At 41.5% G+C, this 22,189-nt stretch overlaps 1 protein-coding gene across 4 annotated transcripts in view; it reads left to right on the top strand.

Moving 5' to 3' along the window:
• The window catches only part of SCYL2 (SCY1 like pseudokinase 2), a 93,768-nt gene that overhangs the window by 42,339 nt on the left and 29,240 nt on the right, over nucleotides 1–22,189 (top strand). For 3 of the 4 annotated variants that reach the window (XM_033952641.1, XM_033952642.1, XM_033952643.1), the window contains exons 8-16: nucleotides 3,155–3,280; nucleotides 3,764–3,940; nucleotides 7,403–7,414; nucleotides 7,524–7,646; nucleotides 8,025–8,138; nucleotides 14,468–14,600; nucleotides 17,438–17,556; nucleotides 19,176–19,276; nucleotides 20,802–20,868. In XM_033952641.1, coding sequence (XP_033808532.1) covers nucleotides 3,155–3,280; nucleotides 3,764–3,940; nucleotides 7,403–7,414; nucleotides 7,524–7,646; nucleotides 8,025–8,138; nucleotides 14,468–14,600; nucleotides 17,438–17,556; nucleotides 19,176–19,276; nucleotides 20,802–20,868 — 972 coding nt within the window. The remainder of the gene's footprint in view (nucleotides 1–3,154; nucleotides 3,281–3,763; nucleotides 3,941–7,402; nucleotides 7,415–7,523; nucleotides 7,647–8,024; nucleotides 8,139–14,467; nucleotides 14,601–17,437; nucleotides 17,557–19,175; nucleotides 19,277–20,801; nucleotides 20,869–22,189) is intronic. The other variant, XM_033952644.1, reaches the window with a different exon arrangement.

Below are 22,189 nucleotides of genomic sequence, written 5' to 3'. Positions count from 1 at the left end.
AGATAGCTGCACTGGCTATGGGGGTGGGGAGGGGAATGAGATTCTGTACTAAAGCAGGGGCAGTGCTTCAGCACAGAACTCCTACCCAGGTTCCCAGTAATCCTCAGCAGTGCTGCAGGCTGCCTAGCTAAGGGCTTGGGATTGCTGAAGATACTTCCCCACAGTGCACAGGAGGAATTGTGCACAAGAGACTATTAGAGTGAGTACCTCAGCGCTAATTACCTATGATACCTGATAGCACTGGGAATTGGACACTGTGTTGAGAGCCATCTGCTTCGTGGCATTTGGTGCCCAGGTAGTAAGATTCACGTCGCGTTCTGACTGGGGGGAAATGCAAGGGATGATATCTCCACTCTGTCCCAGTACCAGGACCCTGGTTTTCCTCTGCAGTGCTTGATACAGTGAGATCAGTGTTGCAGAGCCCTGTACCTTGATGGGGAATTGGGGACAGTGCCAGGGGAGGTGCTGCACTGTAGAGAGTCTGCTCTGAGTTGACTACATGCTGTTAACATCACTAGAGGAGCAGAGAGACAAAGTGTAGGCACAGGGTTATCAGCATGGGACCTTGACACCATGTGTCTGCATTCCTAAATTGTCTTGTGCAGGTTGAAGCAGGGCTAGGCCATCTGAATTAATAGGTATCCACACTCGGTAACTTTGGATGCACCAAGATGATGACTCAGTATATCAGTGCCAGCTCCTTGGGACTGTATGGCTGTGGGGTGCTGTGTTTACTGTGCATTAACAGTGGTTTAGTGATGAAAAGTTATCCACATCTAGGAGACTCTGCAGCTTATTAGAAACATGACGGCAGATAAAGGCCAAGTGGCTCATCTAGTCTACCCATCGGCAGTAACCATTATCTCTTTCTCAGAGATCCTATGTGCCTATCCCCAGGTCCTCTTGAATTCAGAAACAGTCTCTGTTTCTACAACTTCTTCTGGGAGACTGTTCCATGCATCTACCACCCTTTCTGTAAAAAAGTATTTCCTCAGATTACTTCGGAGCCTATCACCTCTCAACTTCATCCTATGCCCTCTCATTGCAGAGTTTCCTTTCAAATGAAAGAGACTCGACTCATGCACATTTATATTATGTAGGTATTTAAACGTCTCTATCATATCTCCCCCTCTCCTGCCGTTCCTCCAAAGTATACAGATTGAGATCTTTAAGTCTGTCCCCATATGCCTTATGATGAAGACCACATACCATTTTAGTAGCCTTCCTCTGGACCAACTCTATCCTTTTTATATCTTTTTTTAAAGTGTGGCCTCCAGAATTGTACACAATATTCTAAATGAGATCTCACCAGAGTCTTATACAGAGGCATCAATACCTCCTTTTTCCTACTGGCCATACCTCTCCCTATGCAACCTAGCATCCTTCTAGCTTTCGCTGTCACCTTTTCAACCTGTTTTGTTACCTTAAGATCCTCACATACAATCACTCCTAAGTCCCGCTCTTCCATCATATACATAAGTTCTTCACCCCCTAAACTGTACATTAAACCAAAATATTTTCTGTTTCAGTAGTAACAGAAAACTATGCATTCTGTGTATTGTCTAGACTTTGCTGTGTCAAAAATCTCTGAAGCATTTCTGTCATTCAGCTTTGTCTTTTCATATATACATATTAGTGTCTTTTCAGGTTCCCTGGTAAGGGGTGTCTCATACATATAGGATTATGGTCCCCCTCCCCCTTATATCCTGCGTAATACAATTGCCACCATCAGCCTCAATCCCGCCCTACTCTTAACCCCCATTGTCTGCCAGTTAGCCCCCACTCCGCAGCCTCCTTGTGTCTCTGGCCTCTCACCCCTCAATCCAGCTTCTCCCCATCTCCGACCTCTCTGCTCACTTCCCATTGAGCGTCTCTGTCTTGACACAGCTAACCCTATATGTACCAGTTCCAGTCCAGCCCCCAATGATAGGACTGGGACCAAGACCAGTAGAGTTATAGCCTTGCAGAACTCACGAGTTTTCTTCCCTCAGCATTTGGCCTATCCATGGCTACGTCCCTGCCCTGTAAGCCTAGCTTTTTGCTCAAGCCTTTCCATCAGCTAGTTTCTGGTTGTTTTTCATCAACAGATTTTATTACTCCAGAAGTTACTTAAGACTTTATTGTTTCAGCAAGTTTTTATGTAAAAGTGCTTTGTTAAAGATGATCATTACATACTGGATCTTGTAAACTGCCATGATGGTCTGTCAAATTGCAAAATACTAAATGTTACCAATAAATGCAGAGGGTGCCCAGTTGTAGAATTTGCTTCCTTGGGACCTATGCAGTATAAATAATTATTTGTATTTCTGGAAGTTACTTAAGTCTTTTTATTTCAGCAAGCTTTTAAATGAAAGTATCAGATCTGAAATGAACATACAACTGAAGAGTTATTTGCAGTTATGCCAAATATTTGGTATTTTAGTATTTTAAAAGTTTTTCATGTTTTATGTTGTTGTATTTTAATTATGAATGTTGTAAACTGCCTAGTACTAAGAATAGCATAGTCTGGAAATTGTAGAAATAAACCTACCTACCTGTGTGGCCATGAATTTGGTCATAATCAAGACTTTCTCCTTTTTTGAAGTTATATTTTGCTTAAATGCTAAATTTCTAGAATTTGGTATTTCTAGCATTCTATTCTGGTTTTTGCACAGCTATTGGGGTGGGGGGTATTCATTCTATACAAAATATATTTAAATGCTAACCTTCAAACCATTTTCATATTTTTCTTCTAAAATTTGAGAGAAATGGTGTGGCAGCCGTGTTGGACCACTCTTAATGACAATATGTAGAAATAAGAAATAAAGCAAAGCTAAATAGAACTATGAAAGTAAAAGGTAAAACTGCACTGTAAAATATATAGCTACTTGTGGAGGATAATTTTCAGATATATTTGCTTATATAAAACAGAGATATACAGAAATTGTGCTTTTAGAAAATTCAGCACATCTGGGCATATTGGAGAAGTATTCTTAGGGGCACATAATGCATATTTTTTGTATTTCCAAAGGCATGGGTTGAAGTTTGTACAGAAGAAATATCCATGGCAATACGTTCAGATTTGTCACTGTACTTTTCCAGAGGAAAGAAATGTTGGCAGACTTTACAGATGCAAGCTTTTGTTGAAATTTGCCCCCTTTTTTTTCATTTTCAGATTCCATTCTTCGACGATGTCGGTGCAATGACACTGCAGTATTTTGATTCATTATTCCAAAGAGATAATCTTCAGAAGTCTCAGTTTTTTAAAGGACTCCCTAAAGTTCTACCAAAACTGCCCAAGGTATGTTCTACTTCCTTGAGGTAAAGACTGCTGCCATTTCAAAAATTTGCAAACGTTTTGACATTAACTATATGATAAACTAGTGGAAGAAACCTGCTGAATGACAGATGGAGATTCTTCCCACCTGTGGTGTTGAAGCCCATTTCATATCCCTCTTTTGTCCCCTTCCCTGTTGAGTGCAGATCATGGTAAACAGTCTACATTAACTTCGGGACTACTTTTGTAAAGAATTTGTATGACAGACTTCTTAAGAGACACCTGATGCAGGCCAGGAGCCAAAACACTGGCAGTGTCAGGTCTTTTTAGTGAATAAAGAATCATCTATCCCAGTTCTATTGGTATACACTCTTTTGTGGGTGTCATTGACTTTTCTGTGTATTTTGATCCCTTTCTGTGTGCTGTTCTTTTTCATGCTTAACATTTACTATATAAGAACATCATTATATAATAAAACATTTATGCTTTTCTTTCTTCTATGTTAAGCGTGTTGTGGTGCAGCGTATTTTGCCATCCTTGACCTCAGAATTTGTAAATCCTGATATGGTGCCCTTCGTTTTGCCTAATGTTCTACTAATTGCTGAGGAGTGCACGAAAGAAGAGTATATCAAGCTAATTCTACCTGAACTCAGCCCAGTGTTCAAACAACAAGAGCCAATCCAGGTATAATTTATATAGCTGTTGCTGCACAGTTTGTAAAGGGAACATTATTTAAATGCATGAATCTGAACAATTATATTGTTAACAAGAAAGCTATTTCTTTCTCTTGTTTTATGTTTTTGGGCCATGTATAGGTTTTCCTTTCCTCTCCCTACCCAATTTCTCCTAACAAATGCTCATAGAAAAAGAAAAAACTTCAGCAAGCAAAATAATTCCCAAAGGAGAACAGAAAATTATAACAATCCAAAACTCCTAAATAATATGTACTAAAAGAGAACATAGACCAACCAAACTCTCTTGAATTTAAAGAGAGAACAATTCAGTAACTTTGGCAGTATCCGCTGCCCAGAATTCTTCGATGTATCCTAGGGAAACAAGCTCTGACTATATCGCCAGCATTCTCTTGTTAGTTTTTTTACTTTATATGGTGCTATAAATTTTTTTTTCCAAATGTGCTTATATATAACTGGTTATATTCAATGTCTCCACAAATCAACTAATCTAAAATGCAGAATCCAACTTTTCACAAGTTACTTAGGCCTGGGTGCACTAAAGATAATTGGTAATACTGACTAGATCGCTGTTGACCGATTCTCTGGCCAATTTTGGACAAGTGATCGATGCGCTACCAAGTTTGCATGCAAATGATTTGCACAGAGGTGCATTTAAACCTGACAGATCAATCACTTGGTGTTACACACGCACAGTCTGCCCCATTAAAAAATAAAAATCATGCCCCCCCCCCCCCGCGCTAATGGATCTCCCCAATGATCCTTCCCCGCCACAAACCGGCTCCATGTCCTCCCCCTCCCCACAGCAGTGAAAATGGCAGGAGAGATGCCCCCATCTGGTCCTGCCCCCCCCTTCCCGCACCACCTACCCCTCCCCAAACCAATCCGTTCCCTAAAAATAGATAAGAGGGATGCCCACTCTCTCCTGCCACGCAGAACACCTCTGCTCCATGTCCCCCCGGCACCAGGCATCCCTGAGCTATTGTTCTACCCCACCCGAACCCAAAAAAAAAACGGTAGGAAGGATGCCCGCTACCTCCTGCCACCGGATACCCCCACCACCACCACCCAAACCTCCCTCGTACCTTTATGAAAAGTTTGAAGTAGGAAGCCCACTGTGAGGCTCCTGTTTCAGCCCCGCCAGTCCAAAATGGTGGGCCTTCCTCTCCCTGCTACATCATGTGATTCATGGGGAGGAGCCATAGGCCCTGATTGGCTCAGATGACTAAGGCCTCGCCCAAGGGGAGGGACCTTAGGCATCTGAGGAGGGAATGGCCCACCATTTTGGACTGGTGGGCTGAAGCAGGAGCCCCAGAGTGGGTTTCCTGCTTCCAACTTTTCAAAAAGGTACGGGAGTGGTGGGGGGGGGTTGCGTCCTGTGGCAGGAGGGAGTGGGCTCCTGCCATATTTTTATGTTCCCGGGGGGGGGGGGGAACAGTGACAGTGACTCAGGGATGCCTAGCACAGGGGGTATTCTGCGTGGCAGGAGGAAGTGAGCATCCCTCCTGCCTGTTTTTGGAGAAGGGGAAGGAGATTGGTTCGGGGGAGTCAGTGATGCAGGGGGGACAGGACCGAGTGGGGTTATGGAGTGCTTGTAATCAGCCTGGCAGGAGGGAGTAGGCATCCCTCCTGCCATTTTCGCTGCCATGGGTGGGGGGGAGGTCACAGTGCCCGTTTGTAGTACCATTTAAGAAGAAGAAAAAAAAAAAAGGCAGACCTGTCTACTGACAGGTTTGCACCAGTCAGCTATTTTGGCATTGGTAGGAGCGATCGCGATTTTGTGTGGGATTTTAGGGCATTGATCGGTGGGCTAGTTTGCATGAGATTTAATATTAATGGAATAATTTGCATGGCTGGATCGGAGGATGAGCGATCACTCAGAGAAGCACACAGCCAGAAGTTTTGTGCATCGGGTCGGGAAATCCGATCGATCGCCAAACCGGTTTAGCAATGATCGTTGCATCCACTAGTTATTTAAAAAAGACATGCCCTTATTTAAAAGTCCAGAAAAATTCACCTAGCTCGTAACTTGTGAAAATTTGGACATTCTGCATTTTGTTCAATGTTGCCACAAATCAACTAATCAGTTATATATATATAAGCACATTTGGAAAAAATGTTTATATAACCAAATAAAGTGCAAAACTAATAAGAGAATGCTAGCAATGTAAACTTTGATCAGTTAGTTGGAGCTTGTCTCTGACATATAGCAACGGATCCTGAGTAGTTGATCCTGCCAAAGTTTGTTCTCTTTAAATTCCAAAGAGTTTGGTTGGTCTGTGTCAGTGATCTCAAACCCGTGGCCAACCAGGTAATATTTTGAGGCCCTCAGCATGTTTACCATAATCACAAAAGTAAAATAAAACAGTTTCGTGATCATCTGTCTCTTTAAAATAGTATTATTAAGACTTGGCCTAAAGGAAAGATTTATAAACTATAAAGAGTTTTACCTCATGCAAAGTTGTCATTTCTTTAATAAGACATTAACTCTTTTTTTCTGAGGCCCTCCAAGTACCAACAAATCCAAAATGTGGCCCTGCAAAGGGTTTGAGTTTGAGGCCACTGGTCTATGTTCTCCTTTAGTACATATTATTTAGAATGAGTTTTGGCTTGTCATAGAAAAGGGAAAGCAGTAGATCTGATTTCTTAATTGAACATTTTTTTCCTCTTCCTTTTCCAGAAAATGTAAGTTAATTGTTCATTAAAAAAAATTCAGCTCTTGATTCAAGAGTCTAAGCTATTCTATTTAGGTAGCATTCTCCTGAATTTATTTGAATTCTTTCAGCTGAAATTTTTCCTTGATTTAAGGCTTCATAACCCGTGAAAGTGTTTTGTGAGATTTAGCTATAAGGTAGAATTAAACTCCTGGATCATCTTTATTAATTGCCTTTTATGAAGAGGTTCACCCAAGGCCGTGGACAGCATAACAATAGTAAAATGGCCAAATATAAACACAACTGCAATAATAAAGTAAATTTGGAAACAACAAATTGAAACCTAATAGTAGGACTACAATTGTAAGCTGCTTAGTTGTAAACAGGTTATAAATTTGTAAAATAAATAAATTTTTCTTGAAAAAGGCCTATGTGACCCGATGCATGTTTCCAAGTGTTTTTGCTATTTTTAACCACTTTAGGTTGCACTCTAGTACCTTAGACTTTTTAAACTGGGATTCCTAAATTTAGTCACCTAATGCTGTTAACCAGTGCTGACTTATTCACCACCTGGGCGAACCTATTCATAAAAGTGGTTTGTATATCCCAGCAAATATAAATATACTTTTCCTTGCTTTAACTCCTCTCCTGTAGTCATCCACACTTTAGACCCATCTTCAGCACCTGACCATTTAAAAACTGATGCCTTTGTTTCTGTGGCATTCATCACAGGCTGGCTTTATTTATGTAACCTGAAATGATTTCCTCATGATCTATTTTCTTGTCTCTCATGCCTTCAGGCCAGCAACATGGTGAGTGTTAAGCCTTATTTTGCTCTCTCAGAAATGTCATGTATTCAGACAGGATTTGGTTCTTTTTAGTAGCAATTTGATTTTTATACTTTTATTTTTCTATGCACAGATTCTGTTAATTTTTCTACAAAAAATGGACTTGCTGTTGATCAAAACTCCTCCCGATGAGATAAAGAACAGTGTTCTTCCCATGGTGTACCGAGCGCTTGAAGCACCTTCAATACAGATTCAGGTTACTGTTACTAGCTTGACAATTTGTTTGATCAGCATAGCATAGGGGAAAGGATGTTGCAGTCCAGTTGACTTTTCAGGCATTTGCAATTTAGAACAAAGAAAATGGTACCCAAGATAAGGCATAAATGAAACTTCAAAACTGTGTTATAATTGTCTTTTTTAAGCTGAGAATGTTGTAGTTTCATATTATATATAAAATAAATTGAGTTCACTTTTGTTACACATGCTTTTCAATGAAGATTGAAGAGGTTACAGCTCCTTTTTAGAAATTCCATCTTTTTTTCAAAATACTGAATTGTTCAGATTGTGCTTTGATTGCATTGTGAAGTATTCCTTTGAACAGTTTTCAAGCTAATGCCAATATGTTTCTTTGCAGGAACTGTGTTTAAACATAATCCCAACTTTTGCCAACCTTATAGACTACCCATCCATGAAAAATTCATTAATACCAAGAATTAAAAATGCCTGTTTACAGACTACTTCTCTTGCTGTAAGTAAGCGTTTAGCTTTTTACTGTCATCATTTTGATCTTCTCTGGGCTCTTTCCTAGACTGACTTCCCACCTCCCTTAGATTCTTTTTGTCTGCCACATAACCCCCTCTTCTACAAAGCAGCAGCCCCAAAGCCCTTTAAATCTCTATGGGCTTTGGGGCCGTTATCATGCGGCAGCCACTAGCACTGCTTTGTTGAAGAGGGGGTAAATTATAACAAATCCAGTCCTTATAAATAGACACAATTATTTATCTAAGAGGTAGAAAAAGCCTCAGAAATCGTAATGGTTATAAATTTAATATTGCCCCCCACCCCCACTGACTCTCCTCTCAAACATTGGCTAAACAAACTCCCCACCTCCCTTTTTTTTCTCTTTTTTTCCAATGAAAACAGAGTGTCGTGAAACTTATTAGATATGTTTTGGATCTCAGAAAAACTTTTAGCAGAAAATATTGACTTTATAGTTATTTTAAAACAAGTGCTATGTACATCTCTGTTAGTGTAGTTCTTTCATAAATCTGAGGCAACCGGTGTTTTGCAGCTCTGCCTCAGCCTCAGCTGTATCAGAGAAATGCTGCAAAGATAAGCACATAAGAATTGCCATGCTAGGATAGACCAAAGGTCCTTCAAGCTCGGTATCCTGTTTCCAACAGTGGCCAACCCAGGTCCCAAGGACCTAGCTAGATCCCCAAGTAGTAAAACAGATTTTATGCTGCTTATCATAGGAATAAGTAGTGAATTTCCCCAAGCCATCTCAATAGTGGCCTATGGCCTTCTCTTTTAGGAATGTATCCAAGCCTTTTTTAAACCCTGCTAAGCTAACTAATTTCACCACATTTTCTGACAACGAATTCCAGTCTAATTACATGTTATGTGAAAAAAATATTTTCTCCAGTTTGTTTTATATCTACTACTTAGTAGCTTCATCGAATGCCTCCTAGTCCTAGTATTTTTGGAAAGAGTAAACAAGCGATTCACACCTATCCTCCTCACTCCACTCAGTATTTTATAGACTTCTATCATATCAACCCTGAGCCATCTCTTCTCCAAGCTGAAGAGCCCTAGCTGCTTTAACTTCTCATAGGGAAGTCATCCCAAACCTTTTATCATTTTCGTCACCCTTCTCTGTACTTTTTTAAATCCCGCTATATCTTTTTTGAGAAACGGTGACCAGAATTGCACACAGTAATCAAGTTGCAGCCGTACTGTAAAGTGATACAAGACCATTATAACATTCTCATCTTTGTTTTTCATTCCTTTCCTGATAATTCCTAACATTCTGTTTGCTTTCTTAGCTGCCACCACACATTGAGCTGAGGATTTCAACATATCCTCAACAATGCCACCTAGATCCTTTTCTGAGCAGTGACTCCTAACATAGAACCCAGCATCACATAGCTAAAGTTCGGGTTCCTGTTTTCCAAAGGCATCACTTTGCACTTGCTCACATTAAACGTCATTTGCCATTTTGATGCCCAGTCTGACAAGATCCTCTTGCAATTTAACAATGTTGATCAACTTTGTGTCATCAGCAAATTTAATTATCTCGCTAGTTATTCAAATCTCTAGATTTTGGACTTGCGAGCTACTTTTAAAATGACCAAGTCAAAATGATCTACCAACAATAAAATTTTTAAAAAACACAAAGCACACTGTACGCTGAGAAAATGTTAATTATCGTTCCTATTCCGGGGTTTTTTCAAAGAGGTCAAGGCAGTAACAACCATACAAAAATAGACAAATATACCCCCCTCCTTTTTTACTAAACCACAATAGCAGTTTTTAGCGCAGGGAGCTGCACTGAATGCCCAGCGCTGCTCTCGACGCTCATAGGCTCTCTGTGCTAAAAACCGCTATTGTGGTTTAGTAAAAGGGGGCCATAGTGCAAAATATAGACAACAGATATAAATTCAGACACATTTTGATCACTAAATTGAAAATAAAATCATTTTTCCTACCTTGTCTGGTAATTCATGAGTCTCTGGTTGCACTTTCTTCTTCTGACTGTGCATCCAATCTTTCTTCCCTTCTTTCAGCCTGTATGCTTCCTCTCCTCCAGACCTCATTCCCTCCCCTAACTTTTCTTCCTCTCTCCCTGCCCTTTCTTTTTTCTCTCTTGATGCCCCCTTTCTTTTTTTCTGTTTCCCTTCTGTCTCCCTGCCTGCCCCCTTTCTTTCTTTCTCCCTGCCCTCCCTCAAACCACTGCCGCTAGGCAGTGACAGGGCACAGGGCAGGCAGGCAGGCCTAGTGACAGGCAGGCTGGCCCCATACCCCTCACGTACCCTAAACCTTCCCCCATACCCCCAGTACCTTAAATTATCCCCCTACGTACCCCCCAGTACTTTTTTAAATCATACCCCCTGTACTTTTTAAAATCCCTCCTTCCCTCCCTAGACGGCTAACCTGGTATTTTAAACATCCCCTCACCCCCCGGTACCTTGATTCAATCCTGGCGGTCCAGCGCTGCATCGGCAGCCTTCCCTGCTGGACAGCCGCCCAAGTCCACATCTGCCACGGCAGTAATAGGCAGGTGTGAGCCCCGAGTGCTCCTGCCTGGTCCTGTGCCGCTGCTCGAATGGTGCTGTCAACTCTCGCGAGAACCAACAGCACCATTTGGGCGGCGGCACAGGCCAGGCAGGCATGAGCCCCGAGTGCGGACCGGGGGAAAGGAAGGGCAGGAGGACCCAGACCTGGCCGGCTGTGCACTCCTCCAAGCCGTGCACCCGGGGCAAACCGCCCCCCCCTTGATATGCCACCAACCTTCACCCCGCCCTGCCAGCACTCTGGCTGGCGTTCTTCAAGAGGCAGGCCAGTCAGGAGGGGAAAAAAGAGAAGGGAAGAAGGGAACCCGCTCTGCGATCGACTGGGGTCGCCTGAGCGAGCGACCTATCGATCGCGATCGATGTATTGGGCACCCCTGCTCTAGATCATTGATAAACACATTAAAAAGCAGTGGTCCAAGTACAGACCCCTGGGGAACTCCACTATTTACTCTTCTCCATTCAGAATATTGACAGTTTAAACCTACTCTCTGTCTACTGTCTTTCAACCTGTTCTTAATCCATAATAGGACATTACCTCCTATCCCATGATTTTCTTTTAATATTCAAATTTTTTTATTGAAATTTTAACAAAGGAATAGCAACAGTATACAGCTAAAAGAACATATAAGAACTGGCGACGGAACAACACCGCTTTACATAAAATACAGAAGCAATAATAGCAAAGTATACACTCCTATGAACATTCCAATCCCCCCCCCTCTGCTGAGAGGCATTTTAGGATCAAAATCTCTTCATTCCCTAAATATCCAATTTCTGAGCAATAAATCCAGGTATGTAATGATTGCTGATAATACCCTCTACGTTTAGCCACATACAATTCCATTCTCCCCATCAAAGATAACTTCACCTTCCATTCATGCACATCAGGCACCAGGGACTGTTTCCAATAGGCAGCTATGAGACATTTAATTGCCGCAAACCCCAGTCTCAGTAAACATGATTGCCATCTGGTCACACAAATATTGGAAAGCCCCAATAAGCAACATTGAAGAGTGTTTGGTACAGTGACCCCCAGCAAATGGGACAAAGAGCGCACCACTGTGGTCCAACAGGGTCCCAACACAGGACAATCCCACCATATATGGAGAAAAGTTCCCACAGCTTTATGACAGCGCCAACAACTGTCCGACATCTGAGGATACATCATATGAAGTTTTTCTGGAGTATAATACCAGTGACTTAACACTTTATATGCATTTTCTTGTATTAATTCACAAACCGACACTACACACCCCAGTACAAATAGTGTCCCACTCTTTATCTGTGAAAATGTAATGCAAGTCTCTTTCCCAGTGTTTTCGGAAAACCAAATTAGGTACAACTCTCCCTCGGATATATTTATATAAGATGGAAATAGGCCTGGGCACCTTCTGCAAAGTCTCCCATAGTTATTCAAAATGTTCATTCGCAAGAGTAGATGTTTTATCCCAACCCTGAGCCCCCAGATAATGTGTCACTTGAAGATATGCCAAATAGTCTCCTGGCCGCACCCCAGGAATGCGTAGCTAAGCTTCAAACGAAATTACGGTCCCAGTTCTCAGAAAGTCCCTAAAGCGGGTAAGCCCAATTTGTTCCCATCGTTCAAATAATGGGTTAGTTTTACCCACCATAAAGCCGGGTTCATCCCGCAAAGAAGCCAAGGTAGAAAAGGTCCCCCCTTTATTAAACTCCCTCTTCAGGCTATCCTAAAGTTTAATCAAATGTAGAATATAATAATAAGGATTGTCAGTCTCCATTTCCTACTGACGAACCGTCCGCAAAGACCAAAGCCCAGTGGACAGGCAATGTTGAGGTACAAAAGACTTTTCCAACCGCACGCCCCAACTTATGAGGACTCAATTTCCATTCTAATAGCATCCTTATCTGCTCAGCCTGATAATACCAGTGAAGATTGGGAACCCCTTTACCCCCCCCCCCCCCCCCCTTGCTCTATCAGCCCATATCACCCGCTGGGAAATTCGAGGTGCTTTATTTGACTAGATAAGGTAAAGGTGTTGGAAGAGTCTGAAACAAAAATAATATCCTGGGCAACACATTGATCTGGAGAATGACTATACCCCCCTCCCCCCACCAGGAGAGCCAGAGCCCATGCCTCCTATCCCATGATTTTCTAATTTCCTCAGAAGTCTTTCATGAGCTACTTTGTCAAATGCCTTTTGAAAATCCAAATACACAATTTCAACTGGCTTATCTTTATCCACATGTTCATTTACCCCTTTAGAGAAATGCAGTAGATTGGTGAGGCAAGATTTCCTTTGACTATAATAAAACCCTAGCCGCGCATGTGCACTCTTACCTGCGTGCTTAGGTGATCTCTGATCTGTGATCAGTAGGTCTGTGGCCGCAGGAGTGTGCATGTGCGAGTCCCCAGCCTTACAGCATCTAACTACACTCGCCAGCAGGACTGGCCACCAGCGCTTGACTCCCTGCTCTCTACAAGATCGCGGGGTCAGCTCCTCTCACGAGCTGCATCAGCGTCGGAGAAGGCTTCCGACGCTGGTGGGGATCGAGAGGAGCTGCGGCGACACCTTTAAACTTAAAGTAAGTTCTTCTCTGTCTGACCCTCCCATTCCTTCCCGACGTCTGGCCGGCTCCCTTAATCCCTTGCTGCCCCCCCTTCCCTTCCCACAGTCCCGACTCCAGCAGCGTCTGCAGCACTCTACACACGCTGCTTTGGGGCCTTCTACTGCCCTGATTTGCTCTGCCGCGTCTCTGATGATGTCATCAGGGATGTGCCAGAGTAAATGAGGGCAGTAGAAGGCCCCGAAGCAGCATTTCTCTCCCCCCACTTCCCTAAGCAGCAGCCACAGCAGCATTCCCTCCCCCTCCATTTCCCTGTGCAGCAGCATTTCTCCCACCTTACTTCCCTGTGCAGCAGCAGCATTTCGATCCCCCCACTTCCCTGTGCAGCAGCCATAGCAGCAGCATTCCCTCCCCCTCCATTTCCCTCCCCCACCACTTCCCTGTGCAGTAGCAGCGTTTCCCCTACCCCCCCCCCCCCCGTTTTCCCTTCCCACGGTCTGGCCGGCTCCCTTAGTCCCTTGCCGCCCCCTCCCCCCACTTCCCTTCAGGCGGTCCCGACAAACCTGCCGACTCCAGCAGCGTCTGCAGCACTTTAGTTGGATCCTAGTGAGGTGTGTGTGATGCCTATGTACAGAATTCCCTGTTTTGCATAATTGAGTCAAGAATTGCATTTGCTAAATTACTAACCACAAAAGTGGACTATAGTTGCTGTTTGCTGTTAAATTTTTTTTCATCAATTGGATATTAGGCTAGAAATCTAAACAACCTCATTAGCAAAGTTCCTGCTTCTTCATAAAAGTACTATATTGGGAGATGCAAATGGTATGCCAGCTTTAGAAAGACTCCAGCTTGCCTGATCTGAGCTTAGCTTCTGTTGTGGGGCCTAACCCACGAAGGATTAAATACCTTCTTGATAACTATTTCTTGCTTGGGTTTTCTTCTTGTGTATGAATTTTGGTGCTCTCTGACATTTTCTCCCTTCCTCTGAGACTGTCACTGAGCAGATGGCGCATGCAACTTTGTTTTGATAAGCTGCTTTGGGGGGGGGGGGAGGGTGTGAACACTGCTATGAAGCAGAACTCTACCACCACCACCACCCTCCTCCCCCCCCCAAAAAAAAACCTGCAGATAAAACTTTTCAGACTTGCTAACCTGTGAGCTGGCCAGATTGAACAGTGTTTGGCTGGAACTTAAATGTCAGCACATCTTTTTATAATCCTCTTTCTTTCAAAACTAACAGGTCCGTGTGAACTCTTTAGTGTGCTTAGGAAAGATTTTGGAATACCTGGATAAGTGGTATGTACTTGATGAAATTTTGCCCTTTCTACAGCAAATTCCATCCAGGGAACCTGCAGTACTCATGGGAGTTTTAGGTATTTATCCCTTTCTGTGTGTTATTTTTAGATGCATGTTCATGTTTTAATGCCACTTTGTTTCCCTATATTCATTATTATAATCTCTTAATTTTTGCCGTATGGTTCATATATGTTCACACTTTCATAACACAAAGCAGAAGCAGAATGATAGACAGGTAGAAAGAAGCCTAATAAATTGTATGAATAATAGATTGTAAAGTTGAAGCAAGGAGCATTATTGTAGTGCACACTTACAGCAACATTATTATATTACACATCAATTATAGAATAAAAAACATTTTTTATAAAACTTCTTGTTGTATATGTAATCTTCTTGTGCAGTGATTCCCAACCCTGTCCTGGAGGGACTACCCAACCAGTCTGGTTTTTAAGATAGCCCTAATGAATATGCCCAGGGCAGATATGCATGCCTGTCACCACTATTATATGCAAATTTCGCATGCATATTCATTAAGACTATCCTGAAAACCCAGTTGGTTGGTGGTTCTCAAGGACAAGCTTGGGAACCACTGTTCTAGTACAATAGATATGTCATTCTAGACAGTAGGCTATTCTCATGCTCATGAGTAGTACAGAAAGAATCTACTCCATATTTCAACTCCTCCTTCTACCGAGGGCTCTGTTGCCCTTTTCAGTTTTTCCTTGTGTATACGAGCCAGAAGGTGTCTTATCTGTTCTGTATATTTCTTTATTATTTTTTATATTTTTTGTGGCTATCAGTGACTTTCCTTCTTTCCCTTCTTTCTTTTACTTTCTTTCCTTCAAGATTCTGCCCTTTTTGAGTCTCGTTCTAGAACTTCCTCTCTGCTTCTTCGTATTACATAAACTGTAGGTATTTAGATAGCTCTCTTATTTCCATCTCCTGTTCCCATTTCTCTTCTCTCTCCTAAGGTGATCATACTAAGGGCCTGATATTCAAAGGAAGCTAAGCTCCTAGATTTTGTGCGCACTGTATTCAGCCAATCTTGGAGTATTTTTTTCAGGTGAATATTCGCCTTAACTGGGAATTCAAAAGTTATGCTCATAAATTTAGGCCCACCATTGATTTGCCTAGATTTGAGCCTAGTGCTGAGAATCGGTGCTAAACTCCTAACTTTTTCTCTTGCCTTCCTTACCACCCACTTTTTATGCTCATAAGTTTAAACATTCCATGAAATTTTGAGTAAAAATTTAAGCACTCGGTCCTAGTAAATTTTCAGAGACCAGATTAGGAGTAGAACAACCTTCCAGTGTATGTTTGACAGCAGAAAGACTTGTGCCAATTTAAGAAACTGTTGAAGCACCATTTCTTTTGTCAGATTAAATATGCTTCTTAATGTGATGGACTTTCATGGGTTTGATTGGTAACCAGATGAGATTTTTGTTGATGGATGTTTAATGCCTATTTTTGTGATGTGTGTTTGTATGTTTGCATTTTTATTATGTATGTAAAGTTGCGATCAACTGTGTATAAAGGCGGAATATGAATAATCTATAAATTATAAATTTTGAATATGAGGCTCTAAGTCAGTCTTTTGTCATGGGCTACATTTGGGTTACCCTTCATTTGGCCACTTCTTCTTTCCATTCAGGTATCGCCGATGATTGGAACTTGCAGGCATTAGCACCAATCCGCAAGGATTTAACCTTTGCTACTTTAAAAGGTTGAAGTCTTGACAATGGCGCTGCTGTTGAAAAGTTTCACGTTTGTGCAATGTCATCCATTTTGCATATTCAAATAAAGATGCTTTTTCACCCTATAAAAACTATTGCAGAAGAAACATCCTGTGATGGAATCTTTGGAACATGAATTCAGCTTTTAATTGTTAGTTTATGTTTAAATGTCTTAAAAGATGATAGCACTCTGGGGGGGGTTTTCACTAATGGTGATACTTATATTGATATGACTGGGGTTATTGTTATCAAAAGGTACAATCGTATTTAATCACAAAAAACTTCAATTCAACACGTGTTGTAAATAATGTTAGGTAGAAGGGATTCATTCATACCAAAACGGACAGAAAAAAACTGTAGACAAAATCATGAAACGCAACGGAGAAAAATGAACCTCAATTGAGAGCAGCCGGGACTACACAAGTGCCCTAAGCCGCTCTCATCATCACGGGTTTATAAAAAAAAACTCCGTACAATTATAGATAACTTTCATACATCAAGGTATTAGATTTTTTTCAAAATTTTCAATCTTTTATCTTTTTCTTCAGTATTTTTGATATGGTTCAAAATGTCACTTATTACACAAAGGAGAATTCTTTCCCAAACACCTACAATGTGGCAATCAGCTCAGCTATAAGCATGTAAACTTTGTTAAGCTGCGTGAATTTTGAAAGACCGAAATATCAAATATCACTCATCTGGAGATGTGAAACTTCCTAGTTTCTGTTTCGCGAGAACGGCTACTTCAGGGGATCCATATGCTTCTTAGCAAGACAAAATTACAGCTGGCTCCTCACAAAATGGCATTTTGAACCATATCAAAAATACTGAAGAAAAAAATCTAATACCTTGATGTCTGAAAGTTATCTATAATTGTACGGAGTTTTTTTTATAAACCCGTGATGATGAGAGCGGCTTAGGGCACTTGTGTAGTCCCGGCTGCTCTCAATTGAGGTTCATTTTTCTCCGTTGCGTTTCATGATTTTGTCTACAGTCTTTTTCTGTCCGTTTTGGTAGGAATGAATCCCTTCTACCTATTGTATTATTTACAACACGTGTTGAATTGAAGTTTTTTGGGGTTATGAAGAGCTTGTTGATACTAGAAACAGTTTTCTGTGTAGAATTTGCTCAAGAAAAGCTAGTCCTTGGCAGCCTTCATTGTTTGCTTTTCTGTGTGGCAGGAATTTACAAATGCACATTTACACACAAGAAGTTGGGGATTACCAAAGAACAGCTGGCAGGAAAGGTTTTGCCTCATCTTCTTCCACTTAGTATTGATAACAATCTGAATCTTAATCAGGTGAGGACATGTCCTTCTTCACTATATTATTACAGAATATTGCTTTCATTAGATGTACTTTGATATCTCATCATAGAAATTACTCTAATTTAGGATGTATATAATGGAGGATCTGATTTTCTGTGATGATTCTGTGATGGGAGGCATCTAATTCTGTTTGTGTTTAATGTTAGCAATGCTGTGGAAATAAGTAGTAGCCATCTTAGATAATTCTGTTCCTCATGTTAATTGCACAAGTCTTGTGATATGTCTGGTGTAAATTATGTCCAAATACACTAGGCTTTTTTTTTAACTTATCTGTTTACACAGCTAGTTAATATCAAATCTCAACAGATGTCCTTTTTCTATATTTTCAATTATTTGTTATTCCCAGCTAAGCAACCTGAAAAGTAGAAGAACCAAACTGGGAATCAAATAAGTAACTTTACACTGAGCCAACCCAAAACTTAAGTATTTGGTTTTCAGTATTCTCTTCAGAATCACAGGTCTTTGGAACGACCTTACTACCCCGCTGCGGAACCTGGACTCCCTCCAATTATTCCGCAAGCAACTGAAAACCCGGCTTTTCACTAAAATGTAATTCTATCCCCCCCTTACTCTTCTCTTCTATATATAAGTTCATGTAAACCTTTTTTTTCCTTCTCTCCCTATATTTTAAGTTCTTGCAAACCGTGCCGAGCTCCACATCCGTGGAGATGATGCAGTATATAAACTTAAGGTTTAGTTTAGTAGCTTCAGATAAATACAAGTGGATAAAAATTGTAAATTGTTATAAATTTGTCCACCGTGGACCTGATTCCATACATCAGTGTATCGCAAACTGTGTACCGTGGCATATTCCAGGTGATACGCCGGCGAGGAGGAGAAGCGCAGGCGCCAGCTGACTGCCTACAGGTTATGCCTCTTGCTGTGAGTGGCGGCACCAGCACCTCTCCTCTCGTTCTCCATCACCCCCCCACCAGTAGTAATTGGAGGCTCAGGGCCGTGGCTGGAGAGCATCTGCGCAAGCGCAGATATTGACGGGATCATATCACACATGTGCATGATGTCATTGTGTCGAAGTCCGTGCATTTCCGGATGCTCTCCAGCCGCGGCCCTGCGTTTAGTGTTCCACAGCTTCAAAAGGTTTGGGGCACACTGCTATACCCAGTTTCTAGAAAATCGCTACCGACTAGAATGGTGCTAAGCTCAATTCTACAAGGTACATTTACCTTTTTATAGAATCATGCTTTTAGATTCACCCATTTAGGCCAGCTAAAACCAGGCCTAAATGTATGTTCCTAAGCTATGTTCTGATCAGGCATATTCTATAACAATGCACATCAATTTAGGAATGCCCGCTATCTGCCCCTGGCCATGCCCCTCGTCAAATTCACACACTGCAACGGGCACATAATTTTCATAGAATTGTGTTTAAGTTGTGCGCATAACTTTTAGTTCAAATTAGCATCAATTGTGAGGTGTTAATTGCAATTATCAACACCAATTAGACCAGCTCTGCACACCAATGTGCATGTACATCCTTAGACACTGCAGCTTACACTGATGATTCATATTGCTCTGTAGTATTGTAAATTGCCACTGGCCAAGACATTTTTTTCAGTCTTGTCTCTTTACAGTTCAATTCCTTCATGTCTGTCATAAAGGATATGCTTAGCAAGTTAGAAGCAGAGCACAAAGTTAAACTTGAACAACTTCATATCATGCAAGAACAGCAGAAGTAAGTAGAACTCAAGAATTTGTGGATATTATTTTTAAAAGTATTTTCCTTGTGGTGTTGCTGTTAATGACTCAAAATGCTTGGTCCTACTTTCATTTAACAGTACAGTATAATCTCATTATAACGGACTCGCTTATAACGGAATATCGTTTATAGTGGACAAGGTCTGCTGGTCCTGGCCGTGCGCCTTTATGAACATGCAGCAAATCAACGCATATAGCGGACTCGCATATAACGGACAAACAATTTGGTCCCCAGAGCCGCTTTTAGCTGTAGTTTTGTTCGGCTATAACGGACATGCAGGCTCCGGCCGCAAGGTGCGTGGCATGCTGGTGATATAGTATCAAAATGCAACCCAGAAGAAAATGACAGAGTATTTTTCTTTCCAGTACAGTACGACATAATGCTTCTGGTTTTGCAATCATTTCGTGCCATACCAATGTTTTGTTCTTGATGATGCTGATATGTTCGTTGATTGTACGTTGTTTCAAATTGACCTAAATAAAGTTTTTAAAACATGCAACTCTGGATATAACGGACTGTTTTCCAGGTCCCTTGAAGTCCGTTATAACGAGATTATAACTAGAGAAAATTATTAAGTGAATATAGCACTTAACCAGCTCTGTATACCTGGAAATTGAGTGCTGGAATCCAAACATTGAATTTGCAGGTATAACGCTTGGGTCACCAACTGAATTTTGGACCCTTTCATTCAAGCTGCGTATGTGTGTATTGGAATTCCTGCCTATTTTCATATTCTTACTTATCAGCCAACACATACTTTGCGATCGTCCCAGATTAATCTTTTAATAGTGTCTTCTCATAAGCAGTTATGGCTGGATGAGACTCGCCATACTGCTTTTAGCTTCGTTGCTCCTTTGCTGTGGAGCTTCGATTGGAAACCTCTTTTATTGAGATTTAATACAGCTTCTCTTTGTTTTGTTTTTTTGTTTTTTTCTTTGTGGGGGGTTCTCTCTTGTTTGGCAGATGGCAGCATGTTTCCTTAAACTTCTTTGGTTATTAGCTTCTTTGATAGTTGATCTGAGTATTTATTATTGTTCTCTCATGCCTTCCTTCTGTTTCTGTTATGTCTAGTTTGTATTTCTAAACTAGTTACTACATATCTGTACTATAATTTGGTTCTGCATACCACTTCGAAAGATGGTGTATCAAATCCATCAAATAAATAAAGAACCAATGTTTCAAGGATGATGAACCTCCTTCCTCACGAGCATGCTCTTAGCTGCTGTTGGATGGCATAGCAAAGGTGCCTCCTAGTAGCCAACAAAAGGAGCACCCAGCTGCCAAAGTCCCCTTTAAAGGCTCCAGTCGGGCTAGTACTTCCTCCACCTCTACATATGTTTAATTTTGTAATTTTCTTTTGTTGCTTTAAAAGATATTTAATGTAATAATGAAAGATTTTTTGAGGCAGTTCTTTTGAAATCCTATGCTGCATATCATGTTCTTTGTACCACGCTGTTTTGTACTTGTTTCAAAGTAAAAGATATTTAATGTTGGTTTACAGATCTTTAAATCTAACAAACCAAATGAATACCTCTGCAGAAAGTCAAAGCAGTGTTGCAGCTAGTCAGGTAAGGTTTGCATTGCAATATGAGTTTTCACTGTTTTGATCTCTGTGAGTTGTTAAATAAAGAAATGAGTCGGAACATTTTGTAGAAGTTGTGAGTTTATGCATCTTGAATCAAATTGCCTGGTCAGACTGGTCGTCTTTTTCTGTGCAAAATACGATTGCCAATGTTCAGACATGCAGAAGAGTTTTCCAGTCATTGCTTGCCAAATTACTGTTCAAAAATTCCAAAGTTTATACAGATTTGGAAGTTTTCTTACCCCCTCTTTTACAAACGCATAGCGCAGGTTTTAGCAGTGGCAGCGGCGGTAACTGCTCAGACACTCCTAGAATTCCTATGAGCGTTGGAGCAGTTAACGCTGCTGGGTCAGACCAGTGGTCCATCGTGCCCAGCAGTCCGCTTCCGTGACAGCCCTTAGGTCAAAGACCAGTGCCTTAACTGAGACTAGCCCTACCTGTGTACGTTCTGGTTCAGAAGGAACTTGTCTAACTTTGTCTTGAATCCCCGGAGGGTGTTTTCCCCTATAACAGCCTCCGGAAGAACATTCCAGTTTTCCACCACTCTCTGGGTGAAGAAGAACTTCTTTACGTTTGTACGGAATCTATCCCCTTTTAACTTTAGAGAGTGCCCTCTCATTCTCTCTACCTTGGAGAGGGTGAACAACCTGTCTTTATCTACTAAGTCTATTCCCTTCATTATCTTAAATGTTTCTATCATGTCCCCTCTCAGTCTCCTCTTTCAAGGGAGAAGAGGCCCAGTTTCTCTAATCTCTCACTGTATGGCAACTCCTCCAGCCCCTTAACCATTTTAGTCGCTCTTTCCTGGACCCTTTCGAGTAGTACTGTGTCCTTTATGTTCGGCTTCCAGTGCTGGACGCAGTATTCCAGGTAGGGGCGTACCATGGCCTGGTACAGCGGCATGATAACCTTCTCCGATCTGTTCATGATCCCCTTAATCATTCCTAGCATTCTGTTCGCCCTTTTTGCCACTGCCGCACCTTGCGCATATGGCTTCATTGACTTGTCGACCAGTAGTCCCAAGTCTCTTTCCTTGGTGGTCTCTCCAAGTACTGCACCGGACATCCTGTATTCGTGTATAAGATTTTTGTTACCAACATGCACAAGCTTACACTTATCCACGTTAAACCTCATTTACCATGTCGCGGCCCATTTCTCGAGCGTGTTTATGTCACATTGCAGGTCTTCACAATCCTTCTGCATCCTCACAACTCTTAATAACTTTGTATTGTCTACAAAACCCATGCTATGTGTTCATAAAAGAGGGGGTTAATGAGTTAAGACCCAGGTTTTATTTCCTGGATCAG

The sequence above is a fragment of the Geotrypetes seraphini genome, chromosome 7 (genome assembly GCF_902459505.1).
Source record: "Geotrypetes seraphini chromosome 7, aGeoSer1.1, whole genome shotgun sequence".
Lineage (NCBI taxonomy): Eukaryota > Metazoa > Chordata > Amphibia > Gymnophiona > Dermophiidae > Geotrypetes > Geotrypetes seraphini.
The sequence above is the reverse complement of the archived record's forward strand: the minus strand, read 5'-3'. Positions and strand labels throughout refer to the sequence as shown.